The following is a 24,800-nucleotide window of genomic DNA, read 5'->3' as shown; positions in this document are numbered from 1 at the left end:
GGGAGTCTGTGCATCACCATTTTTAAGCCACTATTGTCTGAATCTGGCTTTGAAAGTTGAGCATTGTTGGCTGAGACTCTGCCATTTGCAAGATTTCTTCCTAGCACGTTGTTGGCATTTTTTAAAAACAACAACAAGTGGAAACCCACAAAAATGAATGTTTTAAAACAAAGAAAATCATGGCCCCAAACTGTTAGAACCTTTCCCCCCTTCCCTTTCAGTCGCATCTCACCCCACGCGCAGGCATGCACAAATGCATTCATGGCATTTTCCCTCTCCAACAACAGGAAAGGGAGGGGGTGTTTAGAGTCTCCAGTCCACAAAGGAAAGCCAATTAGGCATCCTTCCAGGACTTAAGAGGGAAGCAATTATTTGATTTTTCCAGCCTAGCAATAATTAGTTCTTGTACCCCACCATGCAGTCCCCAGCCATTTGGGAGGTGGATGGGAGTGGGGGGTGGGTATTAACTCTTGACAGATCATCTAGTTCAAAGTTTTCCCACTCTCAAACTTTGGGAGAAACTACAACCCCCCCCTTCCTAGTCAAAGGCAAGTAGAATTACATCTTTAGCCAAAGAGGAGGCAGAGCAACATTAAAGGCACTCTAGTCCTCTTGCCTGCAAGTGCAAGTCAGCAACAGTGTACAGAAAACGTTGTCCCGGTTGGTTTAATGTAATTTAAATTTGTATTTATGTGTTGAGAAGCATTCCCATTCAGATTTCTGCTTGATTCTCTCTCTTCCCCACCCCCAGTTATGGTTTCCCCACCAGGAAACCTAATGGGCAGTTGCATTTTTAAGTCCTGCCCCCCTCCAACAGCATCCATATGTTTATTATTATTATTATTATTATTATTATTTCAAAACACAAACTTACAAACACACCGTACAAAAGGGAAAAAACATATAAAAAGATTAAAACACACGCAAAAGACACACAAAACACATACAAAATTAAAGTGGATTTCTTATTTTCTCCTCAGCAAAAACTCCAGTAACCATATTTCCTTTTGCTCTATAATTACAAAAATCAAAATTCCCCTCTTTCTTTTATCTTAAAGTTTTCTTCTTAATCATTGAATCCACAGATAAACAAATCACTTTTTTCTAGTCCCTGCAAAATGTCTATGAGAGGTTTCCATTCAGTTATAAACATACATGTTGACTTTTCTCTAATTATTGACGTACAGCATCCATATGTCTTTATGAGGATTGTCCAGCCAGAATACTCTGTGTGATCATCAGAACTACAGCCAATGTCGGTGGTCTTTCTTTCTTTCTTTCTTTCTTTATTCCTTTTGTTCAGCACATTCTTTAGTCTAGCTTGCTTCTTTCCTGGCCATTTCTATATCCTGCCTTTCTTTGAAGGGTTTCAAGATGGTTTACATGGTCATTCCCTCTCCATTTTATCCTTATAACAACCCAGTAAGGTAGGTTAAATTGAGAGCTAAAGACTAACCCATGGTCACCCAATGGGGACTCGCCAGTCCTAGTCCAGCACTGTAACCACTATACTATATACCAGCTCGCTTGCTCTCTGTGTTTCTTTTCAGCAGCTATTTCATGGCTCTCGGTTACCTAAAACCACTGTTTGTAGCCACCGGCGTCAAGCACAGCTATCCAAGTAGTCAGCCAGCCAACCCAACAACACTATGATCACCCAACCCGACGTTGGACATTAGCCAAAGTTGTTAACTGTTTCTGGCCTTTTAAGTGAATTTTCATTTAGTATTACAAATGATTGTGGGGTGTAATTCTTTGCTTCATGTACGGAAGGAAACATCCTCATTGGCAAACTATGATTTGATGATAATCAGATTAAAAGAATGCTCAGGCAGCCAGTGTGAAAAGAACATGTGCAGTCACAGGAACACCTTAAGGAAACCTTCCCCAACCTGGTGCCCTCCAGATGTTTTGGCCTTCAACTTCGAGCAGGGTAACGGGTCAAAACATCTCAAGGGCACCAGCTTGGGAAATGCTGTCCTAAGGTGCTGCGATAGCCTTCAGCGTGGTGGGCCCCCTCCTATGGAATTCCCTGCCTCTGGACGTTGGGCAGGCACCAACTTTGAAGTCCTTTCGGCGCCTCCTGAAAACATCATTATTCCAGGAAGCCCTTTCCTTAATGACCAGCCACGGTTCACTGTACATTTTGCTTCTTTTAAAATACTATTTTAAAACTTATTACAATTCCATGTTTGTCCCTTATGGCAGTGAAACAATTGTAAGAGCCCATTTTTTGCTACCCAGACTTTGGATTACCCACTGCATACATTCCTAGAGCTTGAAGTTTGGCCAAAAGTGTTTTATTCTGTTTTTATTTTACTTTATCTTGTACACCACTCCAAAATTTTCAATGGGGAGCAGTATATAAATATTGTAAATGAATAAATAATAGTTATGAGTAGGCAAAGCGAGATAGTGCCATAAGGCATTGTGTGTTTCTGATGCTAGAATGGAATTAGGAATGGTGCTTTTTGGCCGTCTACAACAGGGGCGGGTATAGGAGGGGGAGGAAGCACTTTGACTTTAAAGAATCGAGATGTTAAGCTGGTCTTTAAACACATTTTTGAAGAGTTTCCAGTTCTTTCCAACCAGTTTCTATGATTTCAGAGTTTAGATTCCATGTCCCTTAATGTTGATATTTTTTAAAAAACTGAAATGTTTGTTATGATCAACAAAAGGAAGGGTTGCTCACTAAAAATATGACAAGCTGGTGAACAGTGCAGGAGTTTTTAAGGGAATATACATTTGTCAGTGTTTCCCATTCCACTCCAAACAGAACATGCTTACAAAACTTAACAAAGGGTGCTTCGTTCTGGCCTGTGCCCATCTCCCCACGCCGGAACAAAAATGTCCTTGAATCATATTAGTAGAAAGCGCCACTCTTTGTTACTATAGAAGGAATCAGCTAATTTTACATAGAATTCTTGTATCATATGGGATAAACTGTAAAGATTGTTTTGACATGAAGCATTTTGCCAGAACATTTCTTGTTCAAATTGACTGAACAAATTTGGGTATCTGATGGATGAATGCAAATGAATTCATTTATTAATAGATAGTTTGTGTTTTGTAAACGTATACGCAATAATTCTTCAGTACAGCACTTAAGTTAACCCAGATATTTTTGGGAGAACTTGATTACTTTATTAATTTTGTATGATTTCTATGAACTATCTTAATTAATGACAGTGTTTGTTTATGTTATTGTATTTTTTGTTTTTGGATTTATGTCTTTATTTAGTACACTTTGTCTATATTATTTCATTGTGGAGTAGAAACATCTAATTATAAAAAAGGATTTTTCCAGAATGCAGGCTGGACTGTTTGATCTTTTGGCCAAACTTCAAGCTCTAGGAATGTATGCAATGGATAATCAAAAGTCTGGGTAGCCAAAAATGGGCTCTTACAATTGTTTCACTGCCATAAGGGACAAACATGGAATTGTAATAAGTTGGGAATGTTTGATGATAGGGATTTCACTCGTGTAACAGTATGTAAGTAGTTGTTTAGAAAATCTCCTTGGATCTTCAAGTGTAGTCCAACATGGTGATCAAAAACCTTTCAAGGTCAGGAAAGGGAAAGGAGGAGCATTCACTTAGTATGCAGGGCCAAGTTGTATGAGTACAAATACTTTCCTTGAGGAATGTCTGCTAATATTTCATGGTATAATATAATACAAAGGACGTCAGCAGCTGCCTGCTTCTCCATACAGGTTCTAAAAGTGGAGAATTGGTGAAAATAATTTAATTTGTAGAGCCAAGAGTTGCTGCAGACTGCTCTTGAGGCAATTATGGACCGCTCTTGAGGCAATTACGGGTGCTTTCTGCAGGGGATTGAAAAACATCATGTCACCCACCTATGTTCTGGCATCAGTGCAGTCAGTGAAGAGACAAATTACTGAACAGAGGATCTGGATTATATTCATAGGTGATTTGACAGTCTTGATTTTAGCAAAATTTGTAAGAAGGATAGTGTATATAGGCTGAGGCTGCAATCCTAAACTTAGGTGAAGTGCAATTTAAATTAATGGGACTTGCTTCCAAGTAAATATGTTTAAGTGCTAATTCCTAACTTGTCAGGACTCTACCACATGTTAGCAAGTGACCTGTTCCACATATGCCTGAGTACACTTTCAAACATGCACATTTGACATGTGAAGGGATCTTTTAACACTGAGCATCCCAAAGCTTAGTACTTTAAAGGGTTTAGAAAGCGATGACACAGCTGTTTAATATTTATTTATTTATTGGGCGGTTTACAAAAGTTAAAAACAGTAAACATTAAAAACAAATGTACAAAGTTTAAAAACATAAAAAGCATAGAAACAACAGTATCCTTATAAAACAGCTATTCTGGGGTCCGTTAAAAACAAACAAACTCTGCTCATGTTGTTAAATGCTGTTAAATGCCTGGGAGAAGAGAAAGGGCTGAAAAGATAACAAAGTTTAACCTAGGAGTAATTTATTGAAAAGAATTAAAAACATATATTCATGGTAATAAGCATTTTATAAGATTACCATTCATTTGTATGGAATAGCAGTTCTAAATATTATGGCAGACCTATGGCAAGCCATGGATTGGTGTAATTGACTAGCAGATGGAGGGGCATAGATAAGTAGTCTTGGCCATGGGGAGACAGAGATGGGGGGAGATGGATGCAGGGAATGGCAGAGGAAAGGAATAGAGGCTGGTAGAGCTTGTGAGCAAAGAGATACAGCTGGCAAGTTGCCTATCCCAGAAGACACCCAACCCTGGGGATAGGAACCGCCCAGAGAGCTTTTTGTGAACAGTCCAGAGAGCTTCGGCTATTGGGCGGTATAAAAATGATGATGATGATGATGATGATGATGATGATGATGATGATGATGATAGGAAAAGAAGCAGGGAAGTGTAATGAAAGGTAATGAAAGAACAGAAGAGAGGGAGATCTGGCAAGCTAGACGGCTTGTTGGGAAGAAGTTGGCAAGGGGTTGATTACCTTCCCATATTTGCGCAGTCTGAAGTTGGAGACAGTGGGATGCCCCTACAGCTACAAAGGGAGAAATAAAGAGGTGCAGAGGGAGGAAGAAGGGGGCGTTTCACAAGATTCCTCTTGTGAGAGAGAGACAGAGACAGAGACAGGCCTCCTTTTGGTCAAAGAGTCCAAACTGTTGGGCTGTCTGGTAGCTAGTTTGATAACTTGAGTTTAATCAGTAAAACTCCAGCAATCGCCAGAATCCTCTCTCTGCTGGCTCATCTAAAGGATTCATGATTCCTGCTTGTTGGGAGTCAAGCCAACTATATTTTCTTCCTTTTTTCTCAAACAAACAGGTAAACCTTAACATCTGATGAGTAGATTTTCCTGGCACTTCTCCTGGGCTGACATTTTGGAGGCTTAATTTAAATTAAAAATGGAAACAAAGATGGGTCAAGGGATCAAATCTGAAGAATCACGGACATGCCAGAGGGAAGTGATGGCTTTGGCTGTTTCAACACCAGCCTGAAAATCCAGGCTCATCATGGCCGAGTCCCTGTGCGTCCAAATGATGCACAGGGACTGCCTGGGGCAGAGGGGGACAAGCACGAGTTTTCCCAGGGATAATTACTCCCTGGGAAAACACGATTCCTCCCGCGGTCTCGGGATCATCCCGAGACTGCGGGAAGTGTGTGGCCGCCCGTCCCGGCTTCTTCCCTCCTCCCTGCGAGTAGCAGGGGTCATCAGAGGGAAAGAGTCAGGACCAGGGGAGTCCAGGGCCATCGGGGGTGGGGTGGCTAGCAGGGTTGGGGCTTTTTTTTTACTTTATTTTTCACTGGAGCGTGAACCTTTTCCTTTTAAAAAAACAACAACCAATGTGCACGGCGTCCCTCCTCCCATAAAGGACGTTGCGCAGCTGTGCAGACACAGGGCAGCGATCCTGGAAGTAGGTAAGTCCGGGATCGCCCTCTCTTCAGCCCTCTACACCTGTAGGTGTAGAAAGGGCTTTTGTGTCACGTACACCATTCTGCCTTGAGTGTCAGGGCCAGTTTTTAGAATGGTCGAGTTCTCCTGTGCTTTCCCAGGCTGGAATGAAACCTTCCTTTCTTTGTCAAAAATAGCAGAATATCAGTGTGCCTGGTAACAATGTTCACACTTTCTCGCCTTCTCTGCAATTTACCCCAGCATATGTTAGGTGAAAGTGTCTCCCTTAAATATTATCCTACTGCAACCTCATGAGTGTCCAGGGCAATGATTTATGTCAAGGGTGGGGAAACTATGGTCCTCTAGATCTTGCTGGATTATAGCTGCTGTCATTCTTGACCAATGTTATGTTGGCTGAAGGGCCACAGGTTCACAAACCCTGATGTATGTGACATTTTCTTAACAGTCAACTACTAAGCAATGAATAGAAGTAATTAAAATGCCTTTGGTACACTTATATCCTCAGCTATAGCACATCAAGTTTATTTTATGACAGGTCCATAAATTAAGAATTCATGCTCTCTAATTCTTTAATTAAGATGTATGCTCTTTGGGATTAATATGAGCACCTACTCTTGAGTGCTGCTCTTGGTGAAGTTTCCAAATGACACTATAAATTATAAATCAGCACACACAAAGTGTGTGTTTCAGGTTGCAGAAAGAACTACTTTTGCATTGATCATAAAAGAGGAGTACTGTGAAGTACCTATGTGATATTGTTGGTTAGATGGAGTTACCTGCTTGGTTCCAGATGTCTTTGTAATAGTATTCATAACTGGTTTGGCTGTGTTCCCTGCAAGAAACCAAAATGTTGGGTGTGATTTGGCATTCCCACATCCTCTGAGAAATGGATCATAGGAGATTGAGGTAAAGAGAGTTGTGGATTTGAACCTCTGTCCTGCGGGTAGTTTTCTAACTTCTTCGTTGTTAAATTTTCTTCCCTGTCTTAGAAATAAGCCTGATACACAAGTTGGGAGTGAGAAATAAACCAACATCACAAGAAAAAAATCTAGGTTTTCAAATTTTATAATTCAGCCATATGGCTTTTACTAACTGACTCTAGAACATATTTCTAAGGTGGTTTGTTTCTGGGCTCAATTCAAAGTGCTGCTTTTCACTTCTAAAGCCCTACAAAGCTTGGGACCAGTATTCCTCTCCACTTGCTTCATTCATCCTCTAAGGCTATGCTCCGAATTTGTCAGCTCTCTAAGACCTGGGAGACAGCAGCAAGTAGGAGGTCTTTTTTGGTGGTGGCACCCACCCAGTGGGATGACCTTATGTGCCAAGCCCTGACACTGTCATAATTTTAAGCATTTGGCCAAAACCTGTTCGTTTAAAAAGGCCTTATTCTGAAAAACTTTCTTTCCTCATTATGAATATGTATAGGCAGTTTTCTTTCCTGTGTGCCTTTGGTTTGTTTTTTGAGGGGGGTTATGAGTTGTTTTTGTTGATGGGGTGAGGTGGAAGATCGAGTCTAAGGTGAACTTCGAGAGAATGAGACAATGGTCAGAATTGTTGAACTAGTATATAAAACAGCAGTAACGGGGGAAGTCAGTACCAGCTCTAATACATATAAGTAATAGCAGAAAGTTCAACTGAACTCTATTCTTTTTTGGGCTGTGGGACAGCTCTAATTTCTGTGCATTGTTGAAGGTGCATATTTTCAGTTTTTGAATGTAAAAAGAAAAGAATGTGCATATCAACATTTGTTGCAATTCTCTGTGAAGGAGTTGGCAGCCATTTATCAGTTGGCTTTCAAAAGCACAGATTAATCGTTGGTGCACTTTCCCAAACAGCAGCTGAGATGGTAAAATCACATCTGGGTTGTACCACTGCAGCTGGGGGCTCACATGATTGAATGTTATCTCATTACACACACACATACACACACACACACACACACACTGTAAAAAGAAAACAAAGTGATCAAAGGAAGGGCTGAAGCCTAGCCTTCTTTCTCATATTCTAATTTTCTGTGAGAATCTTTATTATGCAGGAGGATTCAATCATGCAAGCCCCCTCCCCTTTCAGTTTGGAGTGATACAGTAGACCTGCTTCCCCCCACTCCCACCCCAAGCAGTTGCACCCCAAAAGTTTCATACTTCAACTCCCAGCAGCCCCGGACAGCATGGGCAATGATCTGGAATGCCGGGAGTTGAGATCTAGTCATAGGGCACCATCTCATCTTTGGCTTGTAAGAACTAGGCCTTGTGCTTTACACCAGCCATGTTGTATCAAATCATAACTTTGGTAGCGCTTGATCTTCTGCCAATCCAGTTCAAGGCCAAAAATTTCCACTTCACTGAGGCAGGATCTGTTCCCGAACAACAATCCTGAAGTCATTTCAGGCGCGGGCCAAACCCTTTAGAGGTGATGGCTTTGCAAATCATTAAGAACAGCTTGCAAATATGTGAGTGCTGCTGTGCCACAGCAAGAGAGGAACAGTTGCTTTTGTCACTGCTTTTTCCAAACCAGCTGAATATCTGTAAGCGCCTATCCCATGTGTAGCTCTATTCCCAGCATTTTATTTTGAAGCAGCCTACCGACCTTATCCCTTATCTGTTTTCTTCCCAGAACAATTCTGACCTACTTTGAGGGGATGTTGGCTTTTGCAACTGCAGCCCAACCTCACCCTAGTGTAATTCCCATGGGTTGCCACTGGGCAGTAGATTAATGAATTCATTTCCCTCATATCCTGGACTGCAGGCCATCTGGGCCTTCTGAAGTCTGACGTAGACTTTAATCTCCACCGGGGTGGGGGTGGGGATTTTTAATACTTCCTTGCTGTCCATAACGCTTTTCTTTATTTATTCTGATGAAGGCCAGTTAGAAGAACACAGAATCCAAAGATGAGGCCATTTTACGATCAACATTTCCTCCCCTCATTTTAGTCTCAGCCATCCAAGTCACCTATCCATTATCTTATTTCCCCGTAATTTGCTTAGGAAACATTACGCTTGCCAGTTCTTCTCTTTGCCCGTTGGGGGAATGATGCTCCCTTGGTGCAATTTTATGGATGTTCAGGGCCGTTGGCAGGGAGGGGACTGTTGCACTGCAGAAGAAAACGGCCATTATTCAGTGTAGCCCATCCAGAAGACAAAAATAGTGAGACTGACAAATGGAGAATTCATTGGTTCATTTGATGTTCTGCCTGACCAATCCCAAAGGCTTTAGGAAGGTAGCTTTCTAAGCAGCGTCTCAGGGTGCCATGGGAGGAGACTGTTGGAAACCGAATTTGGAAGCACAGGGCGGGGACGTTGTTACTTGAATGAAAATAAAAAGACATGCTGCATGCATGTGTCTCCTCTATGGATTTCGTTGGATAAGTGGACTATGGGTTTTGCATTCTTTCCCATACATCTGAAAGCATGTTGTTGTGCACAGGGCCCGGCATCCAAGATCGGCATAGCTGGACCCCTTGCCAAGGGCCAACAGCCTAGCGGGGGGCAACTGATTGACAAGAGCCCCCTGAATTTGCTCCTCCTCTTCACTGTTGCAGCCTGCTTGTTCATCTGCCTCTTAGACAATGGTGGTGATGAGGAGGCGCAGTAGATGCCAGGCAAAAGTCTCTCACTGCCTTTCTGCATATCAAGCAAGTAGTATCAATACTGAAAATGAGTAGAGCGGGAGTAATAGCAACTTGTGACAATGGCAGTGAGAAGGCAGACCAAGGCCAGCGCCAGACTATCTTGTGCACTAGGCAAGGCGAGCTACTTGTATCCCCCCCCCCCAAATGCCAACTTCAAAATCAATGGGTATCTTTAAAGGAATGCCTTGAGGGGTCGGGGGGATGACAACGACAAAATGGCTTCCCACTGCCCTTCTTGCTGCCGCTTAATGGGAACTGTAGAGCGGAGCGTAAAAGAAGGCGCATCCCGCAACTAGCATAGTAGTTCAGGAGGAAAATTTACTTTAGAATTTACTCCCAGCCAGAAGTGAAATCCTTCTCAATGGAGGGGTGCGGTGAAGTCAAGCCACCTGAAACCCTAATCGCCCTGCCTCTGAGGAAAGGTGCCAAACTTCTTCCACTTCAACTTGCAGCAACTCCACTGAAATTCTCAGCAGCCCCCCAAGTTGGTTTGCAAAGCAAACGCTTCTCTTCCAGACCCCCTTTATCCCTGCCTCGCTTCCACTCTCTGCCTAAGCTCAGCTGCGTGAAGGGAGTCTATTCTACGCTTGCCGATCCTCAAATCCGCAGTCCCCAGGCCCGATCTTGAGGGAGAGGAGCGAAACCAAAGGACACGCCTCCTCTCCCCTGGTCCGGTGGCCGAGTGTCAGAGTGAGCAACCCCAATGCCCAGTAGACTTTCATGGTGCCACCGCCTGGTGTCCGATCCTCCGCGCAGAGAGTCCCTCCACACTGACCTTTCAGGCGAAGTGTCCCCAGCATGCATAAAGAGAGCTAGAGAAAGACGCGCGCACATACAAACACACATGCGCACAAACTTGAACTCCACGCAGGGAGTCCAACTCACACTGCCTCATTGGCGGCGTGTGCCTACAGGAAAGTTAGAGATTCTAGGGAGTCCCATCGATTGCAATCGGAGAGCTAACTATGGGTTTACCAAGCTATTGCGCCCCTCTGAGGTCTGCGCCCTAGGCGGCTGCCTGATTGGCCTACTGGTAGTGCCGCCCCTGAGGCAGACACACTGAGGGAAGGGTTCATTGAGGGTGACTTGCCCAAGGGCATTCAGATCCACATGCCCAGTGGTCACAACCAGTTGACCTCTTGGCCCCTGTGGATACCTTCATCCCTCTCTGCCTTACAGCGGCTGCCCAGATGTCTGCAACAGTCCTTCACTTTACCCTCCCTGTACCTGAAACCACAATTCCTTATCCATATCCCCAGTTTTGTGCTCTCTTTCATAAACAGCTGGTGTCATTGGATGGGAATAGGTTTGTCTGTGAATACTGGGTAGTATCCAAGGTTAGGCCTGTGTAGAGTGGATCCACTGAAATGAATGGGATTTGTAGTAGTCATGACTAACTTAAGCCCCATTCATTTCAATGGATCTGCTCTACATAGGACTAACAATAGATATTACCCACTGTTTTAAATGGTCTGCGGTGCTTCTGCGATGGCATTTGGGACTGTGCTGGCTGCAGAGATGGAATATTGTAGCAGAGGGCCTCAAGCAGAGCCCCTCATGAGCTGCAGGTGGGCTTCAGTCTGCCCAGTGTATAACACAGCTATGGACCATGCCAGCTGTGTCAAAATATTAATAACCTCTTTAATCCAGGGATGTTGAACCTCTTTCAGCCCACGGGCTTGCATTCAATTTTGAAGAAGCTTTTGAGGGCTGCGTTCCTGTAGTGGGTGGAGCAGAAGGCAAAAGGGGTGTGGCCAGAGCACTAAAAGTAGCAGAATGTTTACTGCCAGTAACTTTTAGAATGGGGAAAAACTGTTCAAGAGCTGGAAAACCACCAAACAATCAGGACAGGGGAAGGGCCATGAGCCCAGAGGGCTGGATTTGAGGTTCAACACCCCTGATTTAATCTCATAAATATGTTGGGGGTTGAATTTGAACTGGCTCTTCTTCTTTGACATGTTGCTGGGAAAAAGCTCATAGCAAGAAGCTGCTGCTTGTAACGGAGTGTCTTGGGCAAGCCAAAAGGATGATGATACAACAAAGATGAACATGCTGTTTCTTTGCCACCCGCTCCTGGAATTCTGCAGTAGTTGTTTAGTAATAAAATGCCTGGCTGTGTTGTGATTAAGGATGCTACTGATGTAGATAAATCAAAGGGGGGAGTTGGGGGGATATTAGCAAAGGGAGCACGAAAGTGATGAGGCGGCTACAGAGTTTGTAAGCACCAACTTCTGGTTATGTTGTTTAACATTCCTTAATGACATTTATTTAGTTCTTTTAAGGTTTCATTTAAGGGCAGAACCTTCCCAACTTTGGTTTTGAGGATCAAAATGCAAAAGTGAGAGAGACCGAGTGGCAGAAGTGTTTGAAAACAGAGGGCACCCATCCCATTTCACAGAATAAAAGACAAGTCACGTTGCTGCTCGGCATTCAGAAAGAGAAAATGTTAGACTGCTTTAACAGATTGACGCCATGTCTACTATTCTAATCTTCATCTTGTACTTCTGTAGATAAATGAGGTCAGAGGATGGTCCCACCACCAAGGGTGCCGACCAGCCTTTCTCTTTTTGGTCGGGTCAATAAAACTGCATTCTAGCAGGTAAACAATATCAGGGTCATTACATGTTCCCAGTTTCCCCGAACTGTGAAAAGTTCCAAGAGCAGCCTCCATCCAAAGGTCTCTTGTTTCCTTTGGAGAAGAGAGCATGGGAGACTTATGGCATTTTTGTAGCATTTATTTCATTTACAAATATACAAGTTGCTCCTATTCAACAATAAACCTCTAGTGAGCGCGCCCCCTACACCCAAGATATACCCAGCTTTCTACTAACAGCACTCTCTCTTTCCCAATGGGCCTGTTCAGACAACACGCTAAGCCATGGTTAGGCCGCTAACCCCTTTGCAGCAAATGGTTAGTAAGCATTCTTAAACTGTGGTTATGTAGCCACCGTGGTTAGGAATGGTTCACACGACACAATAAGCCATAAAGCTTCTCAAAATGCTTAACCCCTGTAGCTTAGTGTGTCGTCTGAACAGGGTCAATGTCTCTGTTCATCCCCCAAATGCCATCTTTTGTTCCTTTATACCAGGGATGGGGAACCTGTGGCCCTCCAGATGATGCTGGACTACAACTCCCATCACCCCTGACCACTGGCTGGGAATTGGAGTCAAACAATATCTGGAGGGCCACAGGTTCCCCACCCCTGCCACACACACGTGTGTGCACGCGCACACACAGGAATGACCAGCCAGCACATAATACTCCTCTTTCTTCCCTCCCTATTGTTTTTTCTCTGTGTAGCCTATATGTGCTGTATCCACTAATGGTTTAATTCTCCCTTCCCAGAGGAAAACATGAGCTGTTTCAGCAAAGGACCTCTTACTTATCTATAACTGTAGGTCGTTTTTGCTAAATCATTCTCCATAAAGGAAACCAACATCCTTCCACATTTTCTGCACACTCCATTGTCTCTTAAAGATTACTTGGGATAAGAACGTTATCATTTGAAAAAGTTTAGGTGTCTCCTTCTGTGACATTTTGCAGTGAGTTTTCCTTTCGAAAATAGCCTGCTCTGGAATTTTAATGCAGGTGGGAGGTACGCCATGACCTTTCCCATCCAACGCTTTGCTTATGTCTGCAGTCAGTGCAGATTTTTGCACATGATAATAGAAATGGGCACATCGGCATTGTAGAATAATGTCCTTGACTGGTTAATGGTATCTGGAGCCTGGATTTCATCATTACCCCTGGAGTCATCAAGGGTTTCAAAGAAGTTTAAATTGGGAATATGAATGTTCTAGAGGTGTTCTTGGTTTGAGTTCCACAAGCAAATGAATGTAATGCTGCAGCTTTAAAAAAAAAGTTCTATATCCGAGAGCGATGCTGGAGAGTTTATTAGCATCCTGGTTAGACTATCAATTACATAATGCTAGCAAAGGTTTTTGAAATGCCATTGCTGGCACGGCCTTCGCAGCTAGCAAACTAGAGCTACTTTATGTGTTACAGTGCTCCGGCTATTGGGCGGTATAGAAATGTAATTAATAATAAATAAATAAATAAATAAATAAATAAATAAATAAATAGCAGAGTGGTATGGTTACCACTCCCCTGTGGCTACTGGATTTAGACACTACCAGAATGGTATAAAAAGCCACGAGCAAACAACAAATGAGTTGCTGGTGTTAGAATTGATACAAATAGGAGTCTCTCCAGTTGAGGTTGGCGGCTGGGTTGTGTTGATGGGGTTCATACGCAAGTCCCATTCATATAGGTTGGGCAAGTGAAAACTGTGCTTGAAACTTTTTCAAATGATAACGTTCTTATCCCAAGTAATCTTTAAGAGACCATGGAGTGTGCAGAAAATGTGGAAGGAACAGAAGAGGCTGATAGTAGGAGAAGACCAGTCAGACAGGTCAAGAATGGAAAGGCTAGGTGGCTTTTTCTGCTGTGCTTTGCAGTTCGTTTTCCTTTCGAAAAGATCCTTCTCTGGAATTTTAGCACAGGAATTGTAATGCTGGCTGTAGATCACAGGCACAATATCCAGGTTTAATGGGACACACCCGTTAAAAGGCTCTCAGCAAATCAGGAAGTCAGTCTGGGAGTCAGTCGCTACCCTGAGAGACTGTGTAACCACAAAGAAACACGGGAAACGTTAAGTCTACTGAGGTCCTTCAAACTTGATGACTAGCGTCTGCTTTGGACTACCTGAGTCATGTGATCATATGAATGTTATTTACTATGATCTCATGGAACGGAAGAGGAAAACGTACTTTCCTCCATTGGGTTTCATTGAATGAAATGGGCTGAAAACCCCAGCCATTTTTTGCACAAACACATCCTTCCGTTTCACTGTCTTTCAGAACAATGATTCCAATCACCGAATTCCGCCAGTTCTCTGAGCAGCAGCCAGCCTTCCGGGTGCTGAAGCCGTGGTGGGATGTATTTACAGACTATCTTTCCGTCGCCATGCTGATGATTGGCGTGTTTGGTTGCACGTTACAGGTAAGTAAACAGGAATGCAATCCAAAAACACACACTCTCAAGGCTGGGGGGCGGGTGGAAACTTTCTATTTCAAAGCAGAAATGTTTTGGCAGGCGGATGGTCAGAATTTCCTCCCCAGCCCTTTTAAAGTAAGCGATACAAGAGAGAACTTCCTTAGCACAACACTTTAAACCAGCCAGCCTTTCTGGTAGCGTGCAGCAGGTCATATCCCAAAGTATGATGGGGTGCCACGCGGGCGGCTCCAGACCTGTTGCTGCCTGAGGTGAAGGACAAGCTGGCACGCCCTCCCATTCCTACAAAAGTCAACTGAACTGAGAATTGAATCTTCCTTCAACATTTATTTTATTTATTTATTACATTTATATACCACCCCATAGCTGAAGCTCTCTGGGCAGTTTACATAAGTTAAAAACAGTGAACATGAAAAACAAATATACAAAAATTTTAAACCATCAAAAGCATAAAAACAACAATATCCATTTAAAACAACTATTCTGGGTCAGCATCTTCTGTTCCTCTTGAAGCCTAACTTCGGCTGCACACAGTGGGTCGCATGGCGCACAGGTCTTTCCTCCAACAACTTGCTACTCCCTCCCAGCATCTGCCACCTAAGGCAACTGCTTCACTCTGCTTAATGGTAGGGACGGCCCTGGTTCCACATGTACAAATGCAGCCCTTTCCTCTTCTGTTGGCAATGGGTTCAGACATCTCCACCCCTACATGTTGGGAGGGGTGGTGGGGCTCACCTGTTGCCAACATACCAGATTCTCCTGTCCCTCCTCCTGCCTTCCACGCATTTGGAGCACATCAGAAGCACTCTTCATGCATATCGATGTTCCAATGGAATGTCCCCATGCTTACATGGAGGAATTCCACATGACGGTAGGCATGTAGAGATCCTTTTAACATGCTCGACTGGGGAGGAGCATGGAAGCTAGAGGCATCAATAGAGTGGGGTGGAGCTAGTCCCTATGGCCTCCTTCATGCATTCTTTCAATGCATGGCAGAGTTGTCTGAACTCCCCTGGCATGTGGGCTTGAGGTGGCTTTGTCTATAATCTATTGAGGAGGGGAGCAGGCTAGCGCAGGAAAGACAAATAGGGCTGCAGGCCTGACTCTGCGCCACAGCCAGGCCTCCCGGCCCTTCTCCTTCAGCGCTGCCTTAAAAACCACTTAGGCTACCCATGCCGCAGAATGGCCACACATGCTTTAGATCCTCTTTATTTCAAATGCAAACACTGCTGCACCAAATTCTATCCATGAGCAAATATTACAGTCCAAACGCTTAGCGCTTGAGGAGCCTGAGAAAGCTCAATTTTCTCTCAGTTTTATTTTAAGATCTTGGAGGCAGAAAGGGTTGCTAACATTCTAAAATAAATTGATAGGCCTTAGCTAGACCTAAGGATTATCCCAGGCAAATGGAGGGGTCTTCCCTGCCTGCTCCTGGGATGCCCTGTGTGTCATTTGGATGCACAGGGATGATCCCAGGACAATCCCGGGATATAGGGCTGGTCTAGTCATGGCGGTAGGTAGGTTAGAAATAGATAAAAGATGAACAGTGCTTCTAAAAAAAAAAAAAGAAGAACAATTGTGCCCACAGTTGTCTTGGCCTCAGTCACTCCCCATAAAAGATTTGACAGCACTTCTGAAAATTGCACCACCTTAGGATTTCAACTTCCCCATCAAGTCAGAGGGGAAAAGGGGAATGATTAATGTGCTCAGATCATCACTTTTAGGCTTAATCATTTTCTGGCTTGATGAATTTTGACAAAGCCAAGTTAAGGCTAAGTTTTGGTATTTTATTCTTTCATAAATAGCTTATTTGAGGGGAAGCCATCTGTAGGCAGTAGCCTAGCTGCCCACATGCCAGTTGGACTCACCACTAGTGCAACCGGGGGCTAGCAGTTGTTAAAGTAATCTGTAACAAGTGGAAATGCTCGTTTTTTGGAATGGGGCAGCTCAGTGGACGTCGCAGAAGGGAATTCTGCTGACTGACATGATCCAGGAACTAGTATTTCCGCTCGTGTCCAGAGTTACTTTAGAAAGCGATGCCTGGTGGGTCCCACTGGCACAACACAATCAGTGAAAGTGCATTGGCCCCATTGTATACTGCCCTATGTTTGCTTTTTCCCATTTGGCAATCTCGGGTGTTATTTTTCTCTCTGACCCTGTACAGACAACATGCTAAACCATGCTGCTTAACCACAAAATGATTAACGGAATGCTTAACCATGGTTTACGGTGTTGTCTGACACACATTTTCCCTAACCATCTGCCCTGTTAGGCTCACTAAGGAAAACTTAACCACAAAAGGTTTAAAAGTGTTGTCTGCAAGCATTCCGCATGTGGTTAGGGTTAACCACAGCTGAACATGGTTAAGCTAACCACAAAGCTCAGAGTGTTGTCTGGACCAGGCCTCTGTGTTTTTGTGCTAGAAAGCATGAAAGTGTTTTATTTAAAGCCCCATAATTAATTAATTAATGGTCCTCAAAGGCACAAAAGCCAAAACTTTAGAAGTGCATGCTAGCTAATAATTCATATGAATTCCCCAAAGGGTTAGCTAAAAGTTTTAACAACAGGTTGTCAAGACTTGTTTAGGATGGGCAATACCAAAATGTCTAGAAAGTTTTTATAGGGGGAACTCAAGGAACATCATATTGAATTAGATATTCCTTGAGTTCCCCCTTTAATAACTGGGAAGCCCCTTTGAAACAGGAGAGCTTGTAACTGTGTTACACCTAAGGGAGACATTCTGTTTAAATGTGTTGTGAATTGTAGAACCTGCAGGTACTGCATTCGTGTATTACCAGAAGTCTTATCTATAGCAAAAAGTACTGTTGCTATCTAAAGCTTTACATATAAAAAGTACAAATGTACAGACCATCCATGTTGTTGCATCTGGTTATTGCATCTTGAGTGTGCAAATGTGTACACACGGAGATACAAGAGTCTATATACCCTTGAGTATGTATACTCATAGAAGGCACAAGAGTATAGAGTCTGGAGTATGTCTACCCATTGAAGTCTAAATAGTAAAGTCTATAGTTGGAATTTTTCACCAACTGTAGTTGATAGCTTTCCCTCATGCCTAGTTCTGGAGGACCACCTCTTCTCCTCTTGCAAAGATTGGCTTCCATGGGATAAAAATGGTAAAGCAGAAAAACCCCGGGACATAACAAATCATTTTCAATTTGTATTCTATAAATAGTGACCAAATGCTATATATGGCACTAAGCTGTCCTTATTCCCCCTCCCGCCACACACATGCTGCATTCAGAGGACCTGTCTGTCTTGCCCCTGAATTGGCAGTCAGCAAGCCTGAAATTCCTGACTCTAAAAGCCTACATTCTTGGCCATGGGCCTGGTGCTTCTGTTTCCATCTAGCTAACATTCATACTTCAGCCTCATCCCAGTCAATCTGTGTGCTTACCACAATCACTTTCACCTTACGTACTGTTTATCAAAGGTGTTTGAGCTTTCATTTGTGGAGAGTTTGGGGGAAGGTTGGAGGAAAATACTAGCATAAGTTTAAGAAGGTTTGGAGACAATCTGACAGTTCTGTTGAGAAAATGTGACAAGCCAGAGTAGGAACCCCACCATGGAAATTCAGGTATGCACCCACCATATTGTGTAAGGTACTGGTGCCAGTGAACCTTGGGCTAGGGACTTTGGTTGTGGGTCCTGCAGGTGACACAAAGGGCCAGTAGAGTTCCACCTGGTTCTAAAATGCTGCTGACCCCAGCTTGGCTCCTCAGTCTGAGGAACTGGTATTGTAGTCACAGACTAGGCTCCTACCAGATGGCCCATCTTGGTCTTGAACAGCCTGCCAGTTTCCTGGCTCAGTTACAAGCTTGCCTTCAGATGCCAGCCCTGACAGTTTCCTCGGGGGGATCCGCACGTCGTACCCAGAGCGCTTCTATGCGACCCCAGTGCACCCCGAAAACGATCGTCTAACCTGCCTGTAAAAGAAACGAGAAAGAGCTCGGCGAAAGAAGGCGGGGTGGAGAGGAAAGGAAAGAAAAAGGAAAGTGCGTGCCGGCGAGAGAGCGAAGAGGGCACAGAAGAGGGCTGATTTCCTGCTTGTTTCCCTTCCTCAAAGGACCAAAAGCTGCCAGTTCTCTTCCCCACCCCACCCCACCGCCGCCGCCGCCCCCACCAAAGGCTGAGGGGGAAGGGATGACGGTGGCTTGGGTTAGAAAAGAGACGCGTCTCTCAAGGTGGAGACCCACACACCAACACACCGCTCGCCTCTCCCTTTCCTATTCCTTCTTACTGTCTCCCGGAGCCGGCACTTTCCCCGCCGAAAGGGGCGCTGGAGCCGGCAGCGGAGTTGTGCCCCCTCCGTCGAGCTCTCCTCGCCAGCCGGCGGCAAGGACGCGTCTTCCTCGTTTCTTTTACAGGCAAGTTAGACAAAGTATTTTCCGGGTGCACTGGGGTCGCATAGAAGCGCTCTGGGTACGATGTGCAGATCCCCCCCGTTTCTCCTGCTACCAAATTGTTTTAGTACTACATATTCCGCTTTTAATAGCCATTGTATACTGAATTTATTGCATGGATATATTGAAAAATTATCTTATTGAGGCCTGTAAACCAGCAGCCAGCTCTTGTTACTACAGTAAGCCCCCTTAGGCACTTACTGTAGTAACAAGAGGATGTGCAAGCTAGTGGAGCTCAGGGAAATGGCACGTGAGAATGCAACTGTTTGCATTCCGGCCTATTGCTAGATGGCATGCCGTGTCATCCGCTGAAGCAAATTGGAATGGTTCTGCTGACATTAATCTGTGATCGCTCAAGTATTGGCAGTAGCTGAGACCAATGCATCAGCTGCAGTGTCATTGTTATTGATTAAGAGTGCTAAATATTTAATTTAGAAGGAGGAATCCTGCACAGTATTTGGTTCCATGTCAGCTGAAAGCACTCGAGTAGCCTCAAGCCCTCTGTAACTGTACTTTATAGGTATATTTGGGGTTTAAAACTGCTCAGAAACACACTAATTATAGTAAAGATTGAAGGCTTTCTTTCCATAGAACTGATGAATATAAGCACTGACGTGGAGAGCTTCTCCCATAGTGTATCTCCATTACGTTTTGATAGGAAATAGCTTCTCACCATGATATTTTCCTTGGTAAGGTTGTCTCTTTGGACAAATCATCCTGCAAAGGACACTGAGTAGTTATTCTGTGTGGCCACTTACGAAACTGTCACCAGCAGCAGTAGCATGATAGTGGTGGATGACGGTTGTTCTTAATAGGATTGTTTGGAAGGCAAGCAGTGCGGTTCTATTGCCAAAGTTAAGCAGTTCTGGTTCCGTAAACTGCCTGGATGAGAGACTTCCTGGGAACCCTACATAAGCTGCTCCAAGCTTTCCTTGAAAGAAACGCACAGAAACAGTGTAATAAATACATTCAGAGACATTTATGCCATTACTTTGGCTGCAGAGCTACAGCACCCATCTGGTTGTTTTGGCTGGGAATAAGGAGGCTGTGCTGTGATTGCATCCTAGTTGCTAAGCAACTATGGGACATGCTCGGCCTACATTTTTCTCCCAGGCTGCCAGAATGCCCAGGTGAAGGATGCAGCGCAACTGCAACAGGTGGCTGGAAGTGTGTGTGTGGGAAGCACAGCTAGAAAGGGGGCAGAGCTGAAAGGGTTCATTTTAAGCAATTTAGCCATTTATGCTCAATTCTTCCCATATGAGTGGAACTCATGTGCCATTACTGAGGAAGGAGACCTTTAGCAATTGAAGGACTGTGCATCTAAGACATGCACCGTCCAAACTTTACAAGTTCACAGTGCTGAGTTATATTTGTCCCACATGAATGTGCTTTAGTGCTAAAAATGTGAAAACCTTTCTTTTGGGGAAACCAGTGAATTTCTTTCTCTCATACAAGTTTCAAACAGTAACTGGGGTAGCCAGACTCAGAGGATGGTGATAGGGCCTGGCAAATGGATGGAAGAGTGTGAGCTGTGGAGTATTTAGTCCCAATAATACATCAGCCACCAAATCACTAGTTCCTCCTAAGTGAGCAACATTCTCTTTCACTCATATATTCTCTCACACAAGCACACTGAAACATAATTGGTAAACCAAAACTGGCCTACTCGACAGGTTTGTTGTATGGATTACTGACATAATCTATGTGAAGTGTTTTGAATACTCTCGAGTGCTGTATAAATCCTTGTTGGTTTTTAGCAAGTCCTGGTAGTTTTTATTTTTAATTGTTTTTAACTGTTTTACATTTGTGTATGTTAAAGGTTTTATATTGTGTTTATCATGTGGTGAAGTGCCCAGAGAGTTTTGGCTATTAGATGGTATAGAAATATAATGACTGACTGACTGAATGTATTGTAACCAGTCAGCCCTCCCAAGTTTATTCTCGTTTCAGAAAATAATGTTCTCAAAACTTTTGCCATACTGCCAAATTCTTCTTGTGTAGGAAACAAGCCGCCTATCTGAAACCCCAAATCCATGATTTGCTGGTGAATTCCACTCTTTGATGAATATCACTGAAATCGCTGTATTAGCTGTCCTGGCTCCCACACAGCCTAAGAATATAAGGAGAGCCATGGTGGATCAGACCAAGGGTCCACCTAGGCCAACACTCTGTTTACACGGTGGCCAACCAGCTGTCAACAAGGGACCCACAAGCAGGACAAGAGTGCAACTACACCCTCCCACCCATGTTCCCCAGCAACTGGTGTATATGGGCTCACTGCCTGTGACACTGGAAGTAGCACATAGCCATTAGAACTAATAGCCACTGATAGCCTTCTCCTCCAGCAAATCTATGCTGAACATACTCAACATGGTTACTGATATAACCTACAAAAAGGAGAAAAATCATTTGTTCAGGCTGACAGATACAGCATGAATGCAGTTAAAAATAATAATGCTGTATGTTTCTCTGTCCGTTCCCATGGATATTTGGTTCCATGAGCTTCATTAGATGAGCGTTTTATTGCACGCTCGTTACTGGGCACTCACAGTTTTTTGTGGGTCCCTCTCACGACGTCGTCTGCCTCCCATGCGCCTCCTGTCCCTTCTTGCCTTCTTCGCGTCCCAAAAAACGCCCCAGTAAGTCCAATTTAAAATTAAGACAGAAGTTGCTGCTATCTCCTGCTGTGTGCAGGAGAAGCAGCGCGATCACAACAGCCAAGTGAATGGGCCATGTGCACGTTGTTTACTTCCTCTTTCAGAAGAGGAAGTAACGAGCAATGAAAGTGGGGCCCGAGAAGCGATATTAGGGAAGTATGATTTCCCTCCATCTGATGAAGCTCCAAGTCAAAACACTATGGTAGCACTGGAGGTGGCATGATACTTATTCTGAAGTTGAGGACAGAATGTTTATTGGAGATCAGGCAGATGACATACTTTTCCTCCATTAAACTATTTCCCCCCCCTAAACAGTTCATACTTTTAACTATGATTTCTGTTTGATTTTATGCTTTTCAGGTTATGCAGGATAAGATCATATGCCTTCCAAAAAGAGTGCAGCCTTCGCAGAACAATTCTCACCTTCCCAATGTGTCAAGTTCAGACTCCAGCGCAAGCCCACTTCTTCCACCCAAGCCATCCACACCTCCTGCTACCATTGAAATGAAGGGTCTAAAGACTGACCTAGACCTCCAGCAGTATAGCTTTATCAATCAAATGTGCTACGAACGTGCTCTGCACTGGTATGCAAAGTACTTCCCTTACCTTGTCCTTATACACACTCTGATCTTCATGCTGTGTAGCAACTTCTGGTTCAAATTCCCTGGATCGAGCTCGAAAATTGAACATTTTATCTCCATTCTGGGGAAGTGCTTTGACTCCCCTTGGACAACAAGAGCTTTATCTGAGGTTTCTGGAGAAGACTCCGAAGAGAAGGACAACAGGAAGAACAACATCAACAGGTCGAATGCTGTCCAGCCTACTGCAGAAGGGAGTTTGGTTAAGACTCAGTCATTGAGGTCCATACCTGAGAAGTTCATTGTGGATAAGGGGACGCCTGGAGCACTGGATAAAAAAGAAGGGGAGCAGGCCAAAGCGTTGTTTGAGAAGGTGAAGAAGTTCCGACTTCATGTTGAGGAAAGTGACCTCCTCCACGCTATGTATGTCCGCCAAACAGTGCTGAAGGTGATTAAGTTTCTTATCATTATTGCATATAATAGTGCGCTTGTTTCAAAAGTCCAGTTTACAGTAGACTGCAACGTTGACATACAAGACATGACGGGATATAAGCACTTTTCTTGCAATCACACTATGGCACATCTGTTCTCTAAACTTTCCTTCTGCTATTTATGCTTTGTAAGTATCTATGGGTTTACATGTCTTTACACTCTGTATTGGTTGTTTTACCGCTCGCTAAAAGAATACTCTTTTGAGTATGTCCGTCAAGAGACTGGAATTGATGATATCCCAGATGTTAGAAATGACTTTGCTTTTATGCTCCACATGATAGACCAGTATGACCCTCTTTATTCCAAAAGATTTGCTGTGTTTCTTTCAGAGGTCAGTGAAAACAAATTGAAGCAGCTTAATCTAAACAATGAGTGGACTGCAGATAAATTGAGGCAAAGACTACAGACCAACACCCAGAACCGTTTGGAGCTGCAGCTGTTTATGCTGTCTGGGCTTCCTGACACAGTTTTCGAAATTACGGAGCTTCAGTCATTGAAACTGGAAATCATTAATAATGTCATGATACCAGCCACGATGGTTCAACTGGACAATCTCCAGGAGCTCTCATTGTACCAGTGCTCCGCAAAGATCCATAGTGCAGCCTTGGCCTTCCTGAAAGACAACCTGAAAGTCTTGAACGTCAAATTCGATGACTTCAGGGAACTGCCGCCTTGGATGTATGGACTCAGAAATTTGGAAGAACTGAGCTTGATAGGTTCTTTGTGCCATGACATTTCTAAAAATATAACATTGGAGTCTTTTCGAGAACTCAAGAACCTTAAGGCTCTGTACATTAAAAGCAACCTGTCCAAAGTCCCACAATCTGTGGTTGACGTTTCGAGTCACCTTCAAAAGATGTGCATTCACAATGATGGCACAAAACTTGTGATGCTCAACAACCTGAAGAAAATGGTCAATTTGACAGAATTAGAATTGGTCCACTGTGACTTGGAGCGCATTCCCCATGCTGTTTTCAGCCTTGTCAGCCTTCAAGAATTAGACTTGAAGGAAAACAATCTCAAATCAATAGAAGAAATTCTTAGCTTTCAACACCTTAGAAAACTCACCATCCTAAAGCTGTGGCACAACAGTATAACCTACATCCCTGAGCACATAAAGAAGCTCACTAGCTTGGAACGGCTTTCTTTTAGTCACAACAAGATAGAGGTTCTCCCATCCCACCTCTTCCTATGCAACAAAATTAGATACTTAGACTTGTCTTACAACGATATCCGATTCATCCCTCCTGAAATTGGGGTGCTACAAAGCTTACAGTATTTTTCGATCACTTGCAACAAAGTGGAGAGCGTGCCAGATGAGCTGTACTTTTGCAAAAAACTCAAGACACTAAAGATTGGGAAAAACAACCTGTCCATTCTCTCGCCTAAAATTGGAAATCTGGTATTGCTCTCCTACTTGGACATTAAAGGAAACCATCTGGAATTTCTTCCCCATGAACTTGGTGAATGCAGAGCACTGAAAAAGGCTAGCCTGGTGGTGGAAGACACCTTGTTTGAAACCCTGCCTCTGGATGTCAGGGAACAGATGAAGGCAGAATAACTTCCTTTTTGCAGTTCTTTTACAAAACATGTCTCTTCCAAATGCCTTGTACATAACAAGCCTGCCTGAATATGCCTTTAAAGTCTGTTTTTTATTTTCTTGGTCCTTTTGACAAACGTTTTTCTGTATGGATGCTTTTGGACTAAGTGTATATACATATTTTTATATCAATGTTATTGTTTTACTTCCCGGCCCCTTCTCCCTAGTGTTTATAATTGTTTTAATTTTACCTTGATACTGTGGGCCTCTGGTGGTGAAATCAAACTGTTTACATCCGCCTTTAAAAAAAATTGGGCTAGCTCAAAGTAGGGTCAGTATATTTCAATATACAGAATGCAGGCAATACATATTTAAGGACGTGAATGCACAGTTACTATAGCAACTCTAATCCATTCCATTCCGCTTTGTAAACTGTTTTAATCCTTTAAGGTGGTAAGTCCCCTCTCATATTTTTATCCTAGTTGCGGGCAGTTGTAGCCTCATTAGGTCACGTTATCCTGTTCTTGAGGCTTCGTTTTGGCAATCCAGCAAGGCAGGGACTCATGGA

The 24,800-nt window shown here is 43.6% G+C and overlaps 1 protein-coding gene across 2 annotated transcripts in view; it reads left to right on the top strand.

The window, feature by feature from the left end:
• The window catches only part of LRRC8C (leucine rich repeat containing 8 VRAC subunit C), a 38,957-nt gene extending 14,607 nt beyond the window's left edge, over positions 1–24,350 (top strand). The window contains exons 2-4 of one of the 2 annotated variants that reach the window (XM_063117757.1): positions 12,038–12,126; positions 14,388–14,529; positions 21,983–24,350. In XM_063117757.1, coding sequence (XP_062973827.1) covers positions 14,392–14,529; positions 21,983–24,253 — 2,409 coding nt within the window. In that variant the 5' untranslated portion in view covers positions 12,038–12,126; positions 14,388–14,391 and the 3' untranslated portion in view covers positions 24,254–24,350. The remainder of the gene's footprint in view (positions 1–12,037; positions 12,127–14,387; positions 14,530–21,982) is intronic. The other variant, XM_063117748.1, reaches the window with a different exon arrangement.
• The last annotated feature ends 450 nt before the right edge of the window (positions 24,351–24,800 follow it).

The sequence above is a fragment of the Elgaria multicarinata genome, chromosome 1 (genome assembly GCF_023053635.1).
Source record: "Elgaria multicarinata webbii isolate HBS135686 ecotype San Diego chromosome 1, rElgMul1.1.pri, whole genome shotgun sequence".
NCBI lineage: Eukaryota > Metazoa > Chordata > Lepidosauria > Squamata > Anguidae > Elgaria > Elgaria multicarinata.
This window is presented reverse-complemented; position numbering and strand designations above follow the sequence as displayed.